The sequence below is a fragment of the Spea bombifrons genome, chromosome 8 (genome assembly GCF_027358695.1).
Source record: "Spea bombifrons isolate aSpeBom1 chromosome 8, aSpeBom1.2.pri, whole genome shotgun sequence".
NCBI lineage: Eukaryota > Metazoa > Chordata > Amphibia > Anura > Pelobatidae > Spea > Spea bombifrons.
Window position 1 is genome coordinate 10,685,378 of NC_071094.1, and position 25,381 is coordinate 10,710,758.

General features: G+C 39.6%; 1 protein-coding gene across 1 annotated transcript; it reads left to right on the forward strand.

Annotated features, from left to right (window-relative positions):
- Positions 1–1,340: 1,340 nt before the first annotated feature.
- On the forward strand, positions 1,341–4,727 carry LOC128503314 (ras-related protein Rab-38-like). Its single transcript, XM_053473357.1, has 3 exons — positions 1,341–1,542; positions 4,127–4,401; positions 4,581–4,727. Exons 1-3 carry the CDS (start codon positions 1,341–1,343, stop codon positions 4,725–4,727), a joined length of 624 nt encoding a protein of 207 aa, XP_053329332.1.
- Positions 4,728–25,381: the final 20,654 nt, after the last annotated feature.

Sequence of the window (25,381 nt, forward strand, 5' to 3'; positions counted from 1 at the left end):
AAGACATAGTGCCACCTGGGGCGAAGTTTGAAATGCCGCCCCTGCTCATTATCTACCCTTCTCCTCCCTACCTTCTCGTTATCTACCTCCCTATTATCTACCCTACCCCCCCCCCCCTTTGTACGTCACTTACCTTGCAGCAGTCCTGCGGCGAGTCTCCCTGCTCTGCCGCGGTGTGCGCTGGAAGTGATGTCATATTCCCGCGCTCACCATTACAAGCCGAGACCGAGCTAGAGAGCTCGCAGACGAGAGAGAGGGGCGCCAAGCGTGTGCAAAAAACTACTTGGCGCCCCCCTCTCTCCTCCGCTTAAAAAAAAAAAAAAAAAGGGCACTTGGGGCGGCAAAATGCCGTCTGGGTCAATTGCCCCACTCTGCTCCATGGCAGGGCCGGCCCTGCATACCTATATACAAAAACACAACCAGTCGCGCGCACACACTAACATGTTCACACACTAAAACATCCCCCCCACACACATTCACTCACAAACAGACCCAGACAAAAACACATGTTCACATGCTAAAATACACACACACTAACATACCCAAAGACGCATGCTCACACAATAAAGAAACAAAACCAAACACACTAACATGCACACCCACTCTGAGACACACTAACCTACATATCGAGACACGCACTAAATGTGTCCGCCTTGTGGACAAATAGATAATAATACTAATTAAGGAAATGGCTAAATGACATTGAAGTTATAAGCAGGACTGCCTTTAATGTTCCTGATGTGAAGTAGGTAACCATGGTAGCCGGTTGTGCCCAGAGTGCCGATATTGTAAATTAGATTTAGGCCATATTAGATTTAGTGTTCACAAATGGAGATTTGTTAACTGATATTTCTGTAGTTGAAAGTTTGGGATCTAGTGCTCATCAGTCTGTGTGGTTTGATATGAGAACTGTGACTCCACACAAAAAGAAAACTTTTAGATTTTAGAAAAAAAATAGCATTTAGTAATTCTAAAAAAAAAAAAAAAAAATTTACTGCATAACTAATTATAGCTATTTTATTTATATATTCTATTCAGTTCTCACCAATTTTCTCACCTACCATGATCAGTGCTGCACCCGCACACCGTTAACACATCGAGTAAACCTAAAATGTGCTTTAGATGTGCAAATGTTTGGTGGGTGTGTTGTAGATTTATCATGCTGAAGGGTAGCTCGCTCAGTTGGTTTCTTTTCCATCTTCTCACATCGGTGTGGAATTCCAGTATACGCAGAGCTGAGCACACAAACACATTTGCTCAGATCTAGTGGAAATAACTTAGCGTACATTATATATAGCGGTGGTAGACTTCCAAGGTTTCCATTAGAAGGCTGCAGGACAATGGGTTGCCCACAGAGAGAGTTTCTGTGTAAGGTGCTGGTGGTGGGTGACTATGGAGTTGGCAAGACTTCAATCATACAGAGATACGTGCACAACATCTACTCACAGTGCTACAGAGCTACCATCGGAGTGGATTTCGCCCTGAAGATTGTGAACTGGAACGCGGACACTGTGGTTAGACTCCAACTTTGGGACATTGCAGGTGAGGGTAAAGATGTGTTTCAGGTACTGCAGTAAATATAGGCGGATTCACTAAACCAGCGAGCTGAACATCACACCTCCTATGAGAGGTCACGAGGTCCTGCAAAGTTTATAGTTAAAAAGCGCATCACTGAAAAATGAAGTTTCTTTTCAGGTAATTAGGGGCACATAAAAGGTTAATCGAATACACATTCTAGACAAGTATATATGTAACAATAAGTAACGAAATACACATTTTTTAAAAATATCATCCTGCATTCAGTTGATATGAGAATAAGAACATGTATCGCTAAGAAGAAAAAAATAAAACTTTTCAACAAAAGGACAAAAGTCATATCTTTTCACAATATTAAATGATAAAATTTAAAAAAAGAGACCCTAATTGTATCGAATAACTAAATATTATTGCAAGGGAATGGCCTCCTCGGTGTTCATCAGACATTACTTCCAACTGCCTATAGGGTTCTAATGTCAATAAAAAATCATCCAAGAGAACAGATTCAGATTCAGGGGTTTGAGACAATAAAAATATGTAACATTTTTAATAAGGTCAAAGAGAAAAGTCTGTGAGGCGATCTAAAGGGCTTATATGTGAGTGATATTAGTATGGTTGGTACAGTGTGACCCCCCCCCCGCATGGCATTCAGCTATCAAAGCGTTGAAACCAAAGGCTCTGTCCGTGCCACCATATGGAGTAATTTTTAATAGTCCAAAGGTTCCAGTAAAGGATAATAATACAATGAAACACAACAACATGAACACAAAAGAGCAACAAAGTGAATAACTTGTTAGACAGCACATGATGGGACCGGATCAGACTGTGGTCAGGGGAGGGCTGGTCTGGGGGGGCAATTGATCCCAGGCAAATTTCTTCAAACAGGGCCTGTCTGACTTGGACCTGCATATAAACTACAGTAAACGTAAGAAAACTGCCCCAGCCTCCAGGGTCAACCACACTGAAAATTACTTTGTAGAATAGAAGTAAAATATTAAATAGACTTGTCATATTAAATCTTAATAAATAGTAGAAATAGATGTCTTAATAGTTTACAGGAAAAATAATTTGGCCCCAAATGGCTGGGGGATAAGAAATGGCTTAATCACATATTCACATGGTCAGCATTTCTTATCTCATCATCCCTTATTATTAAAGTAATGCAGAAACATAGAACTAAGAACCACTCTGGCCAAAGTCTGCCGATTATTGCTGCTGTAAAGTCTCAAACCTTAAATCTGTCCGAGAATACTCCTAGTTATATTTTGTTACAGGCTTCTATTAACATACTATATCATTATACTAAATTACTATACTATATTATTATACTATAATACTATACTATCCTTTTATTATGCTATATTACTATACTATAATACTATACTATATTACTATACTATAATACTATCTGTCCGAGAATACTACTAGTTATATTTTGTTACAGGCTTCCATTAACATACTATATCATTATACTAAATTACTATACTATATTATTATACTATAATACTATACTATCCTTTTATTATGCTATATTACTATACTATATTATGATACTATATTACTATACTATATTATTATACTATAATACTATACTATCCTTTTATTATGCTATATTACTATACTATATTATGATACTATATTACTATACTATATTATTATACTATAATACTATACTATCCTTTTATTATGCTATATTACTATACTATAATAGTATATTACTATACTATATTACTATACTATAATAGTATACTATATTACTATACTATATTATGATACTAAATTACTATACTATATTATTATACTATATTACTATACTATCCTTTTATTATGCTTTATTACTATACTATATTACTATACTATATTACTTTACTATAAATTGTGACAATTACTTGTAGCTATTGGTATATTATGTCAAACAGTTAAACAGCTGTTTTGTTATTTGTTTTAAACATAATACAACCAAACGTGTGATGATCCTATCTCATACATTTTAAGCAATTTATCAGTACAATATCACCCAAAATAACTTCAACACCCCTCTAACCTGGTTTTCTGCCCCTCTCACATTACCACATTACCCAAATTATCCCACTTTATTTAGTGTTGGACTTTACATATGTTGTCTTTTAGATGGAACAGCTATATCTGGAGTGATTTCTTTCATACCTACCAGGGCCTCGTGGGCATGTGTCCAGATAAGTCAGAGAAGGTTAATACAGGGAACACTTGTGGCCGGTGATAGTTGTTTCCATCTCACTTGGTTTGAGGATGTGTTTGGGAATTAACATGCAAAAACACACCTGCTATAAAGTATAGTTATACAATTTCTCTGGTGTCTGGATTGAGGTTTGAATACAGTGGGAGACCTAGATATTTACTCTTGGGCCAGCCATGCCAAATCCGGTGGCTCTTCAGGGCTCTGAGCTGCTAGGAGTTGTTGTCATGAGTTGAGAAACTTTAGATCCAGCCTTGGTTGATAGCATGCCACACGAGTTGGACCACCGCAGAAGCAGAAAATAATTCATTGAATATTGATTGTTCCTTTACCATCTGACCTCATTAAACTTTTACTCTTTAATTTCTCTTATAGGCCAGGAGCGGTTTGGTCACATGACACGGTTGTATTACCGGGAGGCAGTAGGTGCTCTTGTGGTGTGTGATTTGGGTCGAGCAGCCACACTAGACTCTGTCCAACGATGGAAGGAGGACTTGGACTCCAAGGTGTCTTTGCAGAATGGAAAACCAATTCCAGCAATCCTCCTTGGAAACAAGTGTGACCAAAGCCTCCCAGACTCAAGTGCCAAAAATCTGGAGGGGATGTGTCAAGAGTTGGGATTTAGTGATTTTCATCTGACTTCTGCAAAGGTTAGAGCTCTTCACAGATACCGATTTAAACAAAAATGTAAAGGGACCACTTAGCTGTCATATGCATTAATACGTCTCATAAACTTATGTTTTAGGTAAAAGTTTAGTGGACCCAATCTTACTCTAATTTACATTTACATATTTACAGTATTGATGCAACTCCTCTATCCTTCATGCAGGACAATGTGAATATCGATGAGGCAATTTCCTGTCTGATTAAAGAAATGATTGCTAATGAGGAAGATTCTGAACCCGCGAAAGACCCCAATGTAATTCAGCCATCTCTGAGTCCTCTAAGAATCCGTTATGAAAGGTGCTGCTCATAACTCTGGGCTGACACTTGCTTGTGCTTATAAATGTACGGTATTGTACAAATGTACAGTATGTTGGTAATTTGTTGTTTCGGGTGTCCATAAGTATACTGTAATGTTCTACTAATTTGTAGAATATGACTGAAAAAACATAATTTTTTGTTTTGTTATTTTGTTTTGAAACAATGGAAAAATCAACCACCAATTCCAAAAACTCTGCCAATTCATTGTAAAGGGTATAGGTTAAGGCACCAGCTTTATATGTAATTCTCAAGATGCACTGAACTCTTTTAGAATAACTGATTAGTTTTATCATACATATAGGTTGTGGTTTTTGTTTGTTATTCTTAAGGAAATTTTTACTTTAAAAGTAATGGAAATACATAACCTCAGAGAAACTGGAATCAGTGGCAAAGGGTAGAAGAACACTTTCCCCAACTTAACAAATCGACCCCAACCCCCCCCCCACGCCACCTATGCTAAGGGTATGGCAAGGGTTTTGGGCTAGCTCCAAAAACATTACCTGTATAGCCACCTGGTAACACTAGTGACGCGAGGAGGCAAATTGGTAGCTGCAGCAGAGGTTTCTCCTGGGCTGGGCTGGACCTTCATAATGCTATGGGTGAAGAAGAGACTTTGAAGAGCTCTCGCTGATTTAAATATGTATTTTTCAAGGCCTGCCAGCCTCGCTCTGCAGTAGAAGCTCATTGGAGTTGGATCTTCATTATATATAGTAAACTTAAGTACATGGGGAAAAAAAACATAAAATCCAATACTGCAGAGTTAAAGTAGTATTTTTAATAGCAAAAGATAAAAACAAATGAAGTCAGAATTAGATCTACGCTTTAAAAGAGGAGAGTCTCTGGTTCAGTGGCTCGCAAGGCATTTTGGAAGTTATATATATATATATATATATGAAGTATAATGTATGCAGTACCTTTTACTCAGGGGCGATAGTTTCTGTCCGTTCCATTGTACAGTGCACTGCTTAACAAATTGGGGTTAAAGAGGACTGCTTATGGCATGTATGAATGTATGTGAATATTTTTTTTAAATATGAAATGGGAATGCCCTATGATACATAGTTTGATCAATTCAATCATTTTTTAAAAAACAATTTAGGTGAAAACATGGCCGGTGACTTTCAAATGAATTAGTATTAAAATCTTGACTGATGTTTTGTTTGGCCTTCAGAAATGAAGATTTATTTTACTTATTTATTAAAGTATAAACAGTTAATACCAGTGTGTGCTTTGTTTATCATACATCGTAAATATTTTGAGAAGTGAGTGATTGGTGCCGGCTGCTCTGCTGGACTGCGGATAACAAAACCACTAACTGGTTAGAAGGACATAGGTTGAGCGAACGTAAAAAGCAGAAAGTGGGGCTGTAGTCCTTCTTGGGGTGACCTTTAATAATGCCAGACTGAGAATGATCTTTTTATTGAGGGTAATAATCAGAAGCATTGCCATGTGACAGTTATATGAATCTCCAAATCTGTTTCTCAAAGCCCTGGGTCTGAAAGATGAAGAATACAAGAGAATGTATAATTTAGGGAGGGAAGCCTAAAATGTGTATAAGGGATGTACAAGGTCGGTGTATTTTTGTGGGATTGTAGAGAGTTGGATAACCGCAGAGACCATTTTTGCCTTGACATATCCATTTCACATGTTTCTACCCTCTAACTACAATCCTAAAGAAAAGGGTCCCTCTTTGGCTGTTTGAAAAGTTGGGTATAGAGTGTATATGCATGGTATGGTTGGTATGGTATAGAGTTTATATGCATGGTATGGTTGGTATGGTATAGAGTGTATATGCATGGTATGGTTGGTATGGTATGGAGTGTATATGCATGGTATGGTTGGTATAGTATAGAGTGTATATGGTTGGTATGGTATAGAGTGTATATGTATGGTATAGAGTGTATATGCATGGTATGGTTGGTATAGTATAGAGTGTATATGGTTGGTATGGTATAGAGTGTATATGTATGGTATAGAGTGTATATGCATGGTATGGTTGGTATAGTATAGAGTGTATATGGTTGGTATGGTATAGAGTGTATATGTATGGTATAGAGTGTATATGCATGGTATGGTTGGTATAGTATAGAGTGTATATGGTTGGTATGGTATAGAGTGTATATGTATGGTATAGAGTGTATATGCATGGTATGGTTGGTATAGTATAGAGTGTATATGGTTGGTATGGTATAGAGTGTATATGTATGGTATAGAGTGTATATGCATGGTATGGTTGGTATAGTATAGAGTGTATATGGTTGGTATGGTATAGAGTGTATATGTATGGTATAGAGTGTATATGCATGGTATGGTTGGTATAGTATAGAGTGTATATGGTTGGTATGGTATAGAGTGTATATGTATGGTATAGAGTGTATATGCATGGTATGGTTGGTATAGTATAGAGTGTATATGGTTGGTATGGTATAGAGTGTATATGTATGGTATAGAGTGTATATGCATGGTATGGTTGGTATAGTATAGAGTGTATATGGTTGGTATGGTATAGAGTGTATATGTATGGTATAGAGTGTATATGCATGGTATGGTTGGTATAGTATAGAGTGTATATGGTTGGTATGGTATAGAGTGTATATGTGTGTACAGTAATTATTGATAATGTTCTGTAGAAGCTAGTATGAGACAGGCCCTGGAACTTTACTCCGTTACTTCTAGAGAGAAGATTTCCATCTAAACCAAAGAGTGCATAGTGCATACATATCATGTTAGTTGTGGCGCTGCATTAAGAGCCAAGTTAATGGAGACATCTGGTCACAAGGGGTACTTTAAGAGGGGGGGGGACTTAGGTGGTTCGAAATCTCAACAACTATACAAATGTTTTATTTAGTTGTGAAAATCCACACCGGTGTGTTATGTCTTCTATGAAAGTTACTCATCCCTTGCTTTATATTAATTGATTCTCCTGCCACAGTCTAACTCTTCTCCCACTTAGTAACTTGTCACTAGGATAGCTTTCTCTGGGCTAATCACAGATATTTGTAGGATATTTTCCTGGCATGTGGGAGCCAATATCAAAGAAATGGTCCACCAGGCACAGACTATTGGCATTGCTGGATACCAGCAAGGGAGCACTAGAACAGAGGATTGTAGACCTTGGCCTTCCTTAATTTGGGGACAATTGGAAAAAGATTAGTGATCTCCTCAACCGGCCGTGATCCACCAGTCATAGACAGTTCAGTCAACACCTTATCAACCCCTGGTCGTGACAGTATGGTCGGAAACCTCCCATGGCAACAGGCACCCTGGCGGACAGCCCCCAGCACCCTGATTACTGTGTGTTTTTTATAATATGCTAATTACATACGATTGTATTTGCATACAATGTAGTGAGAGGTAAGAGATGTAAGGATAGGTGAGCACTGAAGGAGTTAACTTTTGTTGCTATGTGCTTATTATTAGTATTATTTTATCTGAACCTAAAATTCTTGAGTGATCATTATTCTCTTGTATTTGATTTATTGGATACTCTGTGTAAAGGCGACAGACTTGGTAGAAATATGTCTAATCGTAGTTATACGATTCGAACACTAGGTGGCGCACGAAAGCTAATTTGCAAAGAGAGTCGTGAAATGAGTGAGTTTGTAGAGACTAGAAGGGTAGGGCAACCAAGCCACATTTTCTTCTAGGACTTGAGAGGGCTAGCAAGGGAGTCAGGGGATAGAAATTCAGGGGCACTACCTGATTTTACTGTGTATGTGTGGAATTACATGAAATTCTATATTTTCATCACAATAGGATTATTTCTCAGCTCTTCAACCTACGCATTTAATTTTAATAGTGCGTTTGGAAAAGGGCTGGAAATTTCACACGGTGCATCTGTGCATAATGTTTTTTGAGTTTTTTGAGCAGTTACTGTGTCAGGCCGAAAGTTTTCCGGAATCAGAACATGTTATCCCCCACTTAATATGTCAGTAACCCGAAAAGATGGTCTCAAAATAAATTTAGGTTTGTCTGGGACCTTTATGCCAATGCAAGTGGAAATGCAACAGCATACATGTAACCACACACACACTACTCCCCTTCCCATCTCCATCATCCATGCAGCTCACACTACTGTCCATCCCTCACCCCCCCTCTTACCTCCTGGAGTGCTGTCCTCACCGCAGCTCACACTCCCTGTGTTGGGTCATGTAATGCACATTTCGTGACCCCCTGGGTGCCTTGGTTACTGGGCACCTGTGTGCCTTAGTGCCCCCTGGTATTAAAAACCCACCTTATGAGTATATCATGGGAACAGCCATATGAACTTCAGTTTACCATAATCTGCATGATTATTCCTTCCCATTAAGTTGCTGATTGTTGTTGATTTGTTCAGTTTTTGTTAGGGTGCGGTAAGAAGAAGGAAGAGAACTTCAGGACAGGAAATTGATTACACAAATCTCAGCTTCCATAAAGTTCACTTTACCTCTAAAACAAAAGTACTGATTTCCAAAAAACATAGCTTTTAGCATAGCTCATTAACGTCACAGTTAATGCGAAATTTTTCTGTCTATCTCTCTCTACTAAACACTTAAGGAGCAAAAGGCCTGTGTTATAATAACCCACAGATGATTGTGTTAAATTTGAACATATTCAATAACGTTTTCTGGGAATGTAAAAAAAGTACATGATTATAGGAGGTGAAGAAAATAATGTCTATTCTGGATCCAGACCATGGGTTTTGTTTAAATTCATCTACTACCTTTTTACATCTCGAATTGTTTAGTAAGTCTTGAGCAGTAATGTCTTCGAAACATCTTAATAATGGAGTTTTATTCAAGTCTAAAGAACAAGGATAGCTTGGTAAAGTCTGCTTTGGGAAATGGATTTGTTTTGTCATTTAGGCCCTGTGTTTTGTCCACCTGAAGTGCACATGGTACGTCACATTGATTTATGTTTGTCTGTTAAGGTGCAGTGTACAGGTTAGCAACATATAATACAGGTGTTGTAGGTGTTCAAAAATAGTAGCTAAACCTGTGGACGGACAAAAGGAAAGAAATACATGTAACGAAGGAGAATGTTCTGATCAAATAGAAACCACAGTTCCTCAAAGCTGGAGATTAGCAACAGAAGATAGCATAAAGTGGTAGGGAAAGCAAGACTTTAGTCCAAGCTCGAAGGTTCTTGGTGCTGTGACCTCAGCGGAACTAAAGTGGAGATTTTAAAGGGAATAGGAAGGGCGGTGGACCTCTGGGGTGGCTCAAGGTCGGCCATACTAGATGGTTCTTATCTGCCGTCAAATTGTATGTCTGTAACAAAGTTAAAGTATAATCACTTTTGTATGTTGGATAAGCAGCAAGTTCTACAAGGACCAGGAATACAGATCATTCAGAATTCCAATGAAATAACTAGAAAATGTTTCCCTGACAATGTCCTTGTCCCACTTATATTCCGTGTGAGATATCGTTACATTTTGTTACAATATCTTCTCTGCTGGTCATACTTTGTTCCTTTCGAACTACAGTGTTGGTGTCATTTTGAAAGATTGCTGTTTCTCTTTTTCTCGTCTTGTTGAGCTGCATTACCTCTTACTTAACTTCCCATATTATTTATACATAAGAGAAATAGCGTAGACATAGACAAGGGTTTCTATATGATTACTGCTACTGAAACAGACCATTTAACGTAAAAACATTATACTTTTTATACAAGTAACTTTCTTTTCCACTTTTCATGCCACTTATAATCCCCTAAAATAACTAAAGTGTTTTATTTTTGATCCAGAAATAATAAGTGGTCCCTTCAAATATTCACGTGGTCCTTCCTGCAAATGCATTGCTGTTATGCTGTGTGGGTAGTATTATAAATATATATAAGTGGTATATATTTTATATTATATACTTTAAATTGGCAATGTCTTAAAACAGAATCAAGCCTCCTGTATAGCCTGGGTCCTGACTTTGATTGAGATTTTATGTGACGCTGAGACTCTCCAATGTCATCTCTATAAATGTCACGGAATTCCCAGCACATCAGGACTTCCCTTTGCGGTGAGAAAACTCCCCAAACAATAGATTCAACCAGCTATCTCGTATATAAGGAGTTGTCACTAAAATATTTGCAAACAGCGTATCCTTCTCTGCTTCTCTGTTTTGTAAATGCCATACAATAGGATGCAAATCCTACTTATCACACTCCAGTATACCCAGTTACGCTTTGTAATGGCATTTCCAGATTAAGGTAACAATAACAAATGTAAAAGAAAATGCTATAATCAGTTGAAAGGGGCTAAAATCTTGTCATACCAGAAAAACAGACTTGCCTAATAACGATTAAAAAAAACTAAAAAAAATTCAAAAGATTTATTTAATTTGCTGAATTACAAAATGTTGGCAAATCAACGTAAAATTCAGCCATGCCTGATTGATGTACGGGCTGTGAATGGAAGCAGGAAACAGTGATAAGAATTAGTCTCTGGTCATCATCCAAGTTGCTTGCACCCAGATTCAAGGTCAGACTGCTTGCACATTGAACAATGCCATAGTCCCGCTATGAACGAGGACGTTATGATATACAAAGTAGGCAAAAAACAGACAGATTACTAGGGTGTTCACAAGGGATCTTTTTTATTGAAGTGGTTTGTTCATTAAAAGTTTACAAGTTGAACTTGCCTCCTAAATAACAACAGAACCTGTATGTCCAGCTGGGACTAACCCGTCTGAGATGCTTCCTGCTTGTCTGCTAACGTTTGAAATTAAGATGATAAATGCAGAAGTGCGACTCGTTCTGTCTTCTCGGCCAGCTATTCTAACCCCATGGAATGTAAAGCCAAGGTGTTTTGAGTTTCCTCTCTCTGATCGTTTTTGTACATAAATTATCTTTGTCACCTTCAGGGTAGGAAACAAATGGACCTTTTCACAAGTGCTATGAGCAAAGTATGAGGTTTTTCTGAAGCCAGACACCTGTTCACCTGTTTTGCCGAAAACTTTAAAAGGCTATAATTTTGTGGCGACATGCACTCGCAGGACAGACATCAAAGCTTTACGTGGCGTGGAACGAGTAGAGCTTTAGAGAAGGACATCAGGTTACCCTACAATGACCTTTATAGACCGCAAATAGCAGCTCGGCCAGACAAGGAAAAACAATAAAATGTTTCACACTTTTCACATCCTAATCAATATTTAGATTGTGTCTCGGAGGAAAGCTAGTCACAGCCTGGGAAACTTGGTTATATATATATATTTCCAATCCATAGAGTTATTGGCAAGTCATAGAAATCGATAAATTGGTCAAATGGCCAAATATTTCTGCGGTCACAGTAATAATGTATTTTTTTCATTAAAACAATCCCTTTCTTCCATTCTGTACTTAAATGAAGCAATAAGGGTTGGAAATAGTGCAACAGATTCCGTAAAATATTTATGACTATGAGTTGATTAAGCAAAGAACCAGATGGGATCTTATTTATAGAAAGGACAGTGGATGCGTGGAAGAGTCTGCTAGCAGAGGCGGTAGACTAAACACAGAATTATTCAGAGTTACTTGTTATATACACAGATTCCTGTCTTCTCACCTGATATCATAACACGGCATAGCATGTTCTGTCCATGTGCCAACAGGATCTCCACGCTTCTTCAGTATGGCTTTAAATATAAAGGCGTGCACATTGAGATAAATGTGTGAAAGATGACAGTGCAGGCAGCAGCAACAAAAGCTCCAAATAATAAAAAAAAATGGGGCAGTTGATTTTAATATTGTATAAACATATAAAATAAGCCAGTCTCAAGTTTCCCTCATCCCCTTATAATCATGTCACAGATTAAGTTGTTTAGATTAGAAAAGGGCACTCTTGTATTGCCAGGTTAGCCAGTTGATCCCTTAATTGTCTGTTTAGCGAAGCAAATAAACCTTAGCGCTGCATTTTTGCGCAAGTGCATGAGAGTCCAGAATAATGCAGATAGATTTGTGGAGAAACACTTCTTTTTCTCTATGAATCTATCCGGAAAGAACATTGTCTTGGGCTGCCTCTGTCAAAGTGCCGCCTAGGTCCCATGGACACACCAAGACCCATGTAAGGGCCATCTCTGTGGGTGGGATCTGTCATCAGGGCTAGAGGTAAGTGCCAACTTTGGGCTTTGGCCTAAAAAGCTACCTTCCGACCCACAGAAAAATTCTCTGTCAAAAAGTGTGTTTCTAAAGACAGTTGCATCATGTATGTTGTGATATTTACATTACAAATCATTCAACCTTTCATGACAAGAGTCTGACCTATGCTCTTTTATGGTTCCAAGCCCTTGCCACACATACCACCATGCTCCCCAGCATACCTCCTTTGTGTTCTCCTCCATTCACCTTGTGCTCAATTCTCGCTCAAACTTTCCCCAAAGGAAGACGCACACACCTGTAAAGTAAAGAGCGTAAGCTTATTTGTCCATCCACAAAACAACTTCCAACAAATAACAAACATATTAACATTCCTTATGAGCTGTAATCCCAGAGAGTCCTCTGCCTAACCTCTACAACCCCAAACTGGTTCTACACCAGCCACAAAACTGCAGCTCACTGGCCGGGCCTGACTATCCCCGCACACATTTATAGCCAAATCAGTCCCGCTGCTCACTTGCCAACTTCATTGCCACCCCGTGACAACAATAATTCTGCCAGACCAGGAACCATTCCATCTAAAGACTCCCAGGAACCCTGCCCCCTCACACACAAAATACCACAGGGCAAGCAGGCAACATGTGTTTAATTGCTCTTCATATTAATATATATATATATATCAATACACTGAACAAAACTGAGAAAATATAATAGCACGGTTAAAACCATATGAATCCCATATTAACAAGACCGTATCTGCGTCCACCATTATGTCATTCCCTCTTCCGGTCATTTGGTCACAGAGTTGTCTTGCCAGGGAACTCTGTTTCCTACTGTGGAAGGACTGAAATTGTTACCTGTCCTCAGTTAATATTAGCACATTTCCTTGCATTCATTCTCATGTAAGGGCCAATGGGTTGAAGTACAAACATTACTGGTACCCGGATCTCCTTCTGGTCCCTGATGCACTGCTGGTGTTTTAGGCCCCTTACTGAGAAAACACAGTCTATGTGCAAGAGGCTTTTCCACCCTGCACTCATGAACCGGGGCAGCCTCTAAGTCTCAGGCATCTGCTCCATGTATTCCCCATTTCATTCTCCAGTTGGGGAATAAGGCTTTATCTCCTTGTAATACTGTACACCTTCTGACTGATCAGGATTCAATTGTCCCACATTCCTGTATCTCCGCCTGTGACTTGGGTCTGTATCTTTGTGGTCCTTTTTGGCATTGGGGATGGGGTGCTTTTACCCCACATCAAAATTTCCTCATATTTCTTTGTCACCCTATGCAGGTATGGGTTCCCTATAAGGGCTAGCTCCATTGCCCTTCCCCTCAGGATTTTCAAGTGCACTATTTGGTCCAAAAAGAGATAGCTGAGACCTCACTCTTCAAGTAACCACAGCACTACTGTGTGGATAGGCTTTGTGGTGTGGGGACCCCTAGAGCAGAGATCCCACTCATATTCCTGGAAATATTCCCTGGGCTATCTCCAACGACATTTGCTTAAAGGCAAAATTAACTCTTCCGTTGGAGTATTTGGACCAACAAGAAATAGACAATTCCTCAATCTCCAGTCAAATCATCTACTGGCAAACTGCCATTCTGCTTCTGTCGATGTCCCTGGTGGTGGTTTGGACAGTCCCATTGTAATGGGACCACCAGTGTAATGGAAACAAGGGGGTCTAGTGGGACGTCCCTGGCTATTGCTGCCACTTTCAATAATTCCTTCATCTCTGTTGTGTGTTTGTCATGGTTGGATGTGTGAGGAGATTAGTCTGGTGGCGATGTCTTCATAATCCCACCCGATTGTGTTATGCGTTATTAAGCTAGTCATGTTTCTTGTGTTTTTCAATTTCCCCTCTCTATATAAACTATGCCCAGTTCCAATAAAGTGCGTTCTTTTGCATCCTGACTGGTGTGTCGTGTCTTTACTGGTGGTATGGTTCTTTAGGAGACCCTTTTTCCCCAGAGGAGAACCTTTACGCAGAGAACCAGAGTGGGCACCCATCTTGTACCCAGCTTTTGCTAAGAGGAAGGACGTCCCTGGTTCCTGTCATTACCCTGCCACAATATGCCCATACAGATAGTTAATCCAGTTGTTCAGACGGTGTGCATAGTGTTACGTTTGGTAACAACCGCTACCAAATAGCATAGTGAGTTTAAGTTTGGCTATGTAAAGAGACACCTTTAAAAAGAAATGTATCGGTTTTAATAAAGAATACATTTTCCATAAGCATGCCAAGTTAAAGAAGAAAATTGCTGTCCTTAAACAGGAATTACTGTTTGTAATTATAAAAAAACCATAATATGCAGAATGATACGCAAAAAAAGTTTTATCAGAACAATGCTTATAAACAGAGACAATCACTTTAAAGAAAATTACAAATATAACAAATCAACCATCGCGAGAAGACAGCTAAAAGAGGCTTCCACAGAAAATGCTCTGTTATTGAGGTGTAAAAGACATCATACTCACTGTGCGCAATCTGGCCCAGGCTGCTGCTTGATCCACTGCCAATGTGAACAATTAGGCAGAGTGACCTCATTTTTTGGCAGCTCAGTGGTGATTGCTGATTGGCTGGAAGTTTAATGAGGTCACCCAGCAGTGTAGGTCCGGACGTATTTAGCTCAGATTAAGCAAATAGACCTCAATTTAGGGAAGCCACAGGTTTTCTCTGTCATAGAAGAAGAACCACCACCTCGGTCCCATAGCTCATACAAAGAGGCCCTTTATCCACTGTCTATTTTAAGAGAGCAAGCGGGGGGCACAGTGTGAAGGGGTGTTAATAACAGGTCAAGCGTTTCTTTTGGCACAGCCGACATCTGGTGCCTGTCACCCCCCTAAAAGGAACAAAGAAAACAAATCTGTGTGTGTGACTAGTAGGGACACCTGCCAAAGATGAGTACAACACAAACATCCTGCCAAGCTCACAAAAGGAACCTCCACAACCATCTCATCCCCAGCTTTAACTGCTATAAGTAGGTCACTCTGCAAACCAACTTAGGGCATGAAATGCTGGCTAATCTTACCCTGTAATGTTTGGCCATCTATCCATTCACGTCAAGCGGACCCTCCTTGGTCCATGTCTTGCAGTTCAGCAGCTACATATCAAAATATCCCATTATATGCTCAATTATTGTAAGGGGTCTTGATGATATAATAATTTTTAGATCTGTAACAATTTTAATAACAATTCAACAAGACACGAAAAAAGTCATCATGAAAAGGGAAACTTCAGCCATCATATGTTCTTTAATGCATGTGGTAGCTGAGAGGTGCCTTTAAATTCACAATGCATGGGGGCATTCTGTAAAATCTCCTATATGCATTAGCCCCTTTCCCCACTCCAGCTATTTGCCTGCATGAGATGTGTCCTGAGCAAACACCCCGAGGAAGCAGTCAGGGTACATACAATCTTGGACCATGGAGAGCTGCAGCTTCTCTCTAAGGTATGTACATTTACCATATTTTCGTTTAGAGGGGGTGGCTCAAGGGACTCCGTAGGACACTGGGGAGTGTCCGGTGCTTGTGATTATAAGCACATTTCCATCTCTGGGCCTTCTTGAAGAATTAGGAGTTGGCAGTAGTAGTAAATGGTCACACCAGTTCCATGAGTAGTGTGCAATATGATTACATCAAATTCAGGACACAAGATAAAATTAACCCCTTCTACACTGCTCTTGGGGATAACTGTTTGATCTAAAACATGCTCAAGGTATAAAGTTTCAAAAGTTGTTTGATCATCAATAAGCAAGAAATGGAACGTTTCAGTCATCACAGGGCCCTGGTGTGACATGTCTCACAGTGCCACCTTTGCCCTTAACAGCTTGTGAGTTCCTTTGCCCCAAGCAGCTTATCAGTGCCATCCTAACCTCTAAACAGCCTGTTTGTGCAATCTTTGCCCCCAGCTTGTCGGTGTCCCCAAACAGCTGGTCTGTGCCATGATTGCCCTCAAACAGCTTGTCTGTGTCATCATTGCCCACAAACAAATTGGCTGTGTCTTCTTTGCCCCTTGCCCCCCTTCCAACATACAGTCTGGCACACATATGAAAATACACTTACACAGATGACACATACTTCCTAACACACACTCTATCTCATCCCACTTACACATCCATGCTCAAACACACACACACAATCCTTGCTCACACATACACAATTACACATCTATGCTCACACACACAATTGCACATCCATGCTCTCACACACGGTCCAGGTCAGAAGGGCCCTTTCTAAACTATTGTGAAACAGTACATAAAGACGTAAACAAGTGGTCGCAGTGGTCGCCCCGGCCCCCTAGAGGCAAAGGCTACATCGCAGTTGTGACCACTGGGACCCCTGTACTTATACCACTGAATCAGCAGAAACACACTATTGGTTACAATACGACTACTTTTAAAACTTATATAAACTTCATGTAATAAGATAAACAATTAAGAAGAAAAATAGTGGCTTGTGCCAATGGTAGAAACATTTCAAGGTCCTAGAAAAGAAACACGTAGAGGAGAGAGGGACAGACAATTTGGGACTCAAAAGATGATTGGTGCTCATAAAAGAGAGATTTGGCAGCATTTATAGGTAGGCCATACTTTGGCTTATCTATCAAAACTGATTCTGGTGCGAAGTTTTGAAAAAGTGATTTTATCAAAACCAGTGGAATGGTCCAGTCATTAAAAACACTTGTTAATTGATATATAGTTTTAAGATCAATTTTCAAACTTTAAACATAATACCTTCTCAGAATTTCTTTTTCTCTTTCTTTCTTTTTCTTTCTTTCTTTCTTTCTTTCTTTCTTTCTTTCTTTCTTTCTTTCTTTCGGACACATAGTTTTTCGTCAGAATTTTGTTTCCTGCCCTTTTGGCAGAACAAGAAGAGTCAAGAGAACAAGGGGAGCTACACGAAAGGAGACAGCGACACAGGAGCATTGGGCAGAGAAGATAAGAAGACATTGAGAGATAGCGTGAGAGAGTGTGAGACAGTGAGTAAGAGTAAGTGAGAGTGGAAAAACAACGAAATTCAAACAACAAATTTGGAGCTCTTAGCTTTGTTTTCGTTTGTCTCGTTGGGTGTTCCTCCTCCATTTCGGAGATTCGTACGAAATGACAAAATTGGTGAATTTATAACAATTTCAATTACAAATCCGAATGCACGTTTTGAGCTATATCATTTTAATTAATATGAGTATCTTTTCAATGTTATGTTTTCTTGAGACGCCAAGCACACAGCAGCTCTACCCATCCCAGCTGAAATCCTCCAACACTTGTTTTCTTTAATACTTCTGAAAATGAAACATTGCTATTTTCTCAGATTCCTCCCAGTTCTGAATTCCTTGTCTCCTCCTTATTATGTTCATTTACACATGAGCCTGTCTTATATGTGGTGCTGCTATGTCAACCCATGCTGTTATAAAAACATGTGCGAAGATAAAGCTTCCATCTTCCATAGTCATACTGGCATGACGCAATTCAAATAACATCATGAAATCATGTTTGTAAGATGGTTTCCAAACAAATATTTTTTTTTAACAAACTGGCTTGCCTGTCTTGGTTTTCTACACATTTCCACCTTATGTGTATGATTTAGGTTATGGGGTACGGAGTATTCTCTGGATTTGCCCTGGTGGGTCACAAAGTAGTGCTTTGATCTCTGTGGGGAGGGGGGCTGATATTTGGCCATTCCCCACCGCTTTGTAGCTCCCATGTGGCTCTGTTTTAACTGGCCCTAAATAAAAGGGTTTAAAGGGACATTCCAGCCATCATATGCACTTTAATATGTAATGATAACTAAGAGGTCCTTTGAAATTTCTGTGGTGCTCCCCTTTTAAATGCATTGGGGATTCTGGGAAACCCCCCCATATGCATTTGCTTCTTTGTCCATGCTGTGCAGGAAATATGTTCAGCTGAACACTTCTCCTTGCATATATATATATATATATATATATACACTAACTGCCAGTCAGCTCTGTAAATGCACCTAGCGGGGGTCTATTGAGACCCTCTGGTGCATATGCACAAAGCGCTCCAACTAATTTCAATGGAAGCACTTTGCTGCAACAGGCAATCATTCAGATATAAGTCAAAATATTTGACATCAGCAGCAAGCGATCTCCCCCCATTGACGACAGGTAATTCTTTCTCATCCTCTCTGGATGACACATATACACAGGTTACCTATTAATCAGTGTAAAGAAGCCCCTGTATGTAGCTACACAGGTGTGTACACACGCACTTCTGTGTTTGTTGTTAAAACATGCATTGTCTCATTTGGCAGTATAGTTACAAGCAGCAAAATCTATTTACCAAGTTTAAACTGAATAAATAATCAAACGTGGCCATTTCAAGAAAAGGGTAAATATAAAAGAAGAAAAGCAGTGAATTGAAGAGAGACATCCTAGAATGATATATAATTAGAGTTTTCATTAGTAAATTTAAAAAAAGCAAATCTGCACCAAAATGAAATAGTGATCAAATGCAAAAAGGATAAGCAATCCTTATTTTGAGTACTTACAGTATAGTGAAGTTATATTGTAATTTATGTGTTATATTGAAACCATTAATCTGTCTTTGTATCATATACTCTAATTGGAGCCCAAAAAAGATGCCTAGTGGTTTTCCTTGACCCTTGCTTTCATGGGTTGTCGTCATCTAGGGTGTTCATATATGTTACACCGTTTATTCTTAAACCTGTTGGATTGGGAGGGTAAAACAAAATACAGCTGTGTTTTGATAAAAAAAAAAAAAATATTAAAATTCAGCCTACAAATTCTCCATGTTCTCTCTAAAATAAATCAACCCCACTCGTACAACAGGCAGTAGGAGAAATGGAGTACAGAGTTGGGGTCCACTGGGTGAAATCAACTGGTGTCATTACAACTCACTGTTACCTCTCAGCTTCTTTTACTTTTATGACATTAAAAAGTTATTCTCACACAAAGTAAATTGAGTAATTAATTAAACCTCCCTGCTGGCCACAGATAGACATGGATGCTCCTAATCTCACCGTACCACGGGCAACTGACTGCCCTTAAATATGGAAAGGTGCCTGGGTCTTCTGATAACAGCCTTTACTATAACTGCTATAAATGTTGTATTTCAATAGTTAGTTCTGCCCGACGTGGGATTTAAGACGGTTCCAGAATGCTGTGTTTGCTACTGTCTTCAAATAACCCCTGACCCTGACCCATGGATTAATGACAAGGTTACAAGAATGTGTGTGTCACAGGTGTGAAAGTTACACATCTTGTTAGTCGGACTTGTCCCCTGGTTCTCTGCGCCTGGATACCTACGTCTCTGTCTTGTCCTCTTCTCCCTGGATGTAGACATGAAATGCATTGATGTTGAAATATAGTGCTTTGCTGAATATGTATGTGAGATGGCATGTTGTTTTGTTTTGATCTTTTAACATTTTCGGTACAGTCATGCACTCTAGAACAGTATTTAAATAGCTATAAATTGTTTGTGTTTCGGCAGTACACTCCTTCAAAGTTAAGTACTCATGTTCAGATGGGAAAAGAAATCATTTTTTTGACAAATTAATAGAAGTATGTGGCAGACGTACAAAAGGTGAAACCTGCAAAGCCTCACACCTTTTTCCTCTTTTTTTTTCAAAGATAAACCACCTCCCTCTTCTCCAGACTCTTGCCATTCTTTAACAGACTTTTTTCACTTTGATACCCCCAACAACGTCTATGGATTGTTTTTTGGATATTAAATAGCTACACCATATCCCTGTTTTAGTGCAGCCCTAGTCTTATAGTTATATACAATTTTATACACTTAGTATTAGAAATAGAAACCCTGTAAAGTAAAAATATTTTCCCTGCACATAATCAGCCTCCAGTTTCATATTTTTCCTAGGATTAGTATAGTAGGTATTAGCGCCACAGATAGATCTGGGTTCCAAATATTCCAATTTAATTTATAATATGTATAGTACAATAAATATGACACATAAAACACAGGTAAAAAAATCATAATTTTTAATATTCACAGCAATTCTGAGCTCTCTGTATCGTGACTCTGTGACTCTGTGATCTTAAGCTTTATTCATTCATCGGTCTACAATCTAGTCTTTTGCAGAAAATCGCCCTAGCAGCATAATATGACCTAGATCTCATTACCAGGGGTAGATTGCCTCTGTAACACTCTTCCCTCACACCACACGTCCTTCAGAGAGGTTATGTCCCAGAGCTCAGAATAGAGAAAACTAGGGGGGCTCCCCACTTAAGAACACCACTAAACATCCCTACATTATACTTACAGCCAATGAGATAAGTACAGGGGCAGAAAGGGATGCAGGTATGACCCAACCATGAGTCCAACTTTTCTGCTACCCTTATCTCCTTCTCCTGTCCATGGAGGTCTAGAGGAATCAGGGAGGTCTTTCTTTGCTTCTGCCAACAGAAATCTCTCTTTCACTGCTCTGTGCTGCTAAGGAGGTCATTAGAGAACATTCTATCATATCCCAGTATCTGAGTAGCTGGATAAAAAAAATCCATGCAAAAGAGACCATCTTCTTCCTATCTGCCAAATCACAAGAGGTGCAGTCCAGTTCTGACCCTCAACATAGTCCAAAATATTAGGATTTATATACCTTAATACCCACAGCTGGCTATCTAGCTAGAAGAATATGCATTCCAACTAAATGTAGCTCCTGAAGGAATTATCCAACACGAGCCACTATAGAAAAGAGATAAACATTTACTCCCATCCTGAAAAAGAGTCGGCTGAGTAAGCACTATATAATATTTACATTACGTGGGTGCCATATTTACTTTTGACAGTCTCTGTTATTACTTAATGTGTTTTGAATATGCGGTTCATACTTGTATAGCAAATGCAGGATTTATGCTCATTGTGGTTTTAGAAAATACACACACACACGTGCTAAGAAATTCTGCCGTACAAGGCGTTAGGTCCCAAGAACAGAGCACACTAGCATAAACTCCACACAATGCTTGGGTCAGCTATAGTGGAGCAATGACTTATAAAGCGGCAAGATGACATCCTCCTCCTGTGATGCAATACCCCGTTTAATACATACCAATATCTTATTGGCCTTTGCAGCTGGCAGTGCTCACTGTTGCTAAGTCTGTTACATTTATTCCTAAATCCTCCTCCTTAGTAGTTTTTCCAGGACGATATCCTCTAACGTATATGAATTGGTATTATTTTTCCATAATGCATAACTTTACATTTGTCTGTATTGAACCTCATTTGGCACATGTCTGCCCAGCCCCCCACTCTGTCTAAATCCTATCCCAGAGAAGCAACATCAAGGTGAGACTGTATAATCCTACCTAATGTTGATCCATCAGCAAACACTGAAACATGTCTCTCAATGCAACATGGGAGATCATTATTAAGCAAATTAAAAAGAAATAGACCCAGGACAGACCCCTGAGGTACTCCACATTACCTTGTTCCAGCTTCCATTATATATTTGACTTCTTCATGGGATGCCATTAGGTTGATTTGTGGTCCATAAGGATGGTAACAGTATTTTGCACCCCTTCTAAAACAGTTGATGCTGCCATTCCTGAAGAGCTAAAATGATTCCCAGAGGTTCACGAGAGAGGAGAGAAATTCTTGGAAAAATATGCACATAGATGGAGTTTGCCCAGAATTCCTTGCAGTGTGTGAAGACTGCCCCCACGTCAATTTCAGAGGCATCAATCTCTACCACGAAGGGTTTGAAGACATTTGGATTAATAGGCAAAGGACTGCTTGAGCTTCCAACTAGTGCTTATAGTCCGCACTCTTTCTAGTCATGACAGTGAGTCCAGCTGGGGATGTGGATTAATGAATAAATCCTCTGTTCAGATTATCTTTAATGTATTCCTCAAATGGAAGGGATTCTGGCAATGACAAAGAATAAATTCTGCCTTTCAGAGGAAAAGTACCTGGAAGTAACTCAATGGGACAATCGTAGGGACGGTGGCCTGGTAGTTCTTCAGCCGGTTTATTATCGAACATACACTCACTGGCCACTTTATCAGGTACACCTTGCTAGTACCGGGTTGAACCCCCCTTTGCCTTCATAACTGCCTTCATTCTTTGTCGCACACTTTCTACAAGGTGCTGGAAACATTCCTCAGAGATTTTGGTACATACATCCATGATGCGAATCTCCCGTTCAACAGCATTCCAAAGGTGCTCTAATGGATTGAGATCTGTGAACAGTGAACTCATTGTCATGTTCAAGAAACCATATTGAAATCATGTGAGCTTTGTGACATGGTGCATTATTCCATCAGAAGATGGGTACACTGTGGTCATAAAGGGATGGACATGGTCAGCAACAGTACTCAGATAGGCTGTCGCGTTTTAACAATGTTCAATTGGTACTAAGGGGCCCAAAGTGTGCCATGAAAATGTCCCCCACACCATTACACCACCACCACCAGCCTGAACCATTGATACAAGGCAGGATGGATCCATGCTTTCATGTTGTTTACGCCAAAGTCTGACTCTGCCATCAGAATGTCGCAGATGGCATTGAGACTCATCAGACCAGGCAATGTTCTTCCAGTCTTCCATTGTCCAATTTTGGTGAGCCTGTGCCAATTGTAGCCTCAGTTTCCTGTTCATAGCTGACAGGAGTGACACCGGGTGTGGTCTTCTGCTGCTGTAGCCCATCTGCTTCAAGGTTCGACGTGTCGTGTGTTCAGAGATGGTATTCTGCAAACCTTGGTTGTAACGAGTGGTTATTTGAGTTACTGTTGTCATCTTGAACCAGTCTGCCCATTCTCCTCTGACCTCTGACATCAACAAGGCATTTTCATCCACACAACTGCCGCTCACTGGATATTTTCTCTTTTTCGGACCATTCTCTGTAAACCCTAGAGATGGTTGTGCATGAAAATCCCAGTAGATCGGCAGTTTTTGAAATACTCAGCAAGTTGCAGCTTACCATGGCACCAACAACCATGCCACTTTCAAAGTCACTTACATGCCCTTTCTTCCTCATTCTGATGCTCGGTTTCAACTTCAGTAAGTTGTCTTGACCACGTCTACATGCCTAAATGCATTGAGTTACTGCCATATGATTGGCTGATTAGCTATTTGTGCTAACAAACAATTAATAAAGTGGCCAGTGAATGTAGTCCACATTATGGACTACTGATGGAGCAGACCCACACTAAGGAGTAGAGGAGTGGTCCTCTGGGTAATAGTTGCAAGATTTAACGGGTACCCATCAATACAGGAAACAGTAATTGGCAGGAACACAGTAGTATGAGGGATTTTATTCTTAACGACAAATCAATGAAGAATCCTGCTGCTTCAGAGTCCTGCTTTGATGTCATTCCATTTGAGGGTGACTAGAACCAGGAGGTGATCTTTATTGATAGAGGGAACAAAATAAGGATCACCCAGATGATGCTCACTTCCAAGGCCTAGGTGTGGGAGTTTTCTGTCTTATTGGGACAGGACATGGCAAAGATCTTCTACAGGCCTTCTCTTCTACGGATAACTTGACAGCCCCCATTTGCATGAGCTCTTCAGATGATGGGGTAGGGACCGCCATAAATTTGGGAATCTGATAGAATGCCCTTCCAAACCTTTTAGACTTCTGTGACTGTCTTTCTCTCATCCGATTGTAGAGTTTAAGTGCCATAGAGATGAATTCTTCAATTAGGGTGGTCTCTGGTGAAAGTGCATCTTTTAGGCATTCTGACAGACTATAATAGGAGGCTGCAATGAGAGATTCTCTAGACCAGGTCACCTCAGTGGACAATTTAATGATTTTCTATGGACCTTCACAAACCTTTCCATGGACACTTGGTCTGGAGCCTTGTGTGACATTGTAGCAATGACAGGAAAGCAGTTGCAGCTTGCCATGGGACATCAAACTTCTTACAGAACACAATTATGAAGAGGAACTGTTATAGATCAGGAGGGAATTATTCTCCCCTCTGAAGAGAGGCCTATCCATTGCCATCATAAGGGAAATAATGTACCCAACTTTCAGAAGTTTCTATGATTTCCCATAGAAACTGGAAAAGCTTCTTAAAAGTTAATGTTGTGTTCATTTGATTAAACCTCCAGAGGAAAAAATATGACAGATCGGCAAATGTTTATTTGCTTAACATATTAATATGTTTATTTATTTTCTGAAAAGTACGGTGAACTACTGAAGATATATTAAAATCTGCATCCCTTGTTTTTACATCATTTGAGTAAAATTTTATTTCTATGCTCCATTATAGTAATGAGGTGCAAAAAATATACTTTCACACTTTTAATAACATGTTCCCAAACACAGTCATTTAGATATAAAATAGGTTATATCCACGGGGAAGGTGACCTATGTCACAGGTAAAAAGAACTCCTTTAAATATAAATCATACTGTACCTGCCAACAGTCTCAGGACTTTCCCGGTTTGCAGGCACTGTCTTGTTGTCATGGAAGTTAAGGAGATCCCTGACTATTCTAGGGAGCTGTAAAATGAGCGCAGGCCCATTCTGCAGTCGGATGACCCAGTCTGCTTCTGGTGACGGTCCCACCTTGCCTCTTTACCCAACTTGTCGGTAGGGCAGAGTAACTTAATGTAAGGGTTAAATGTGTCCCATCAAGGGCATAACTAGAAACCACAGGGCCCT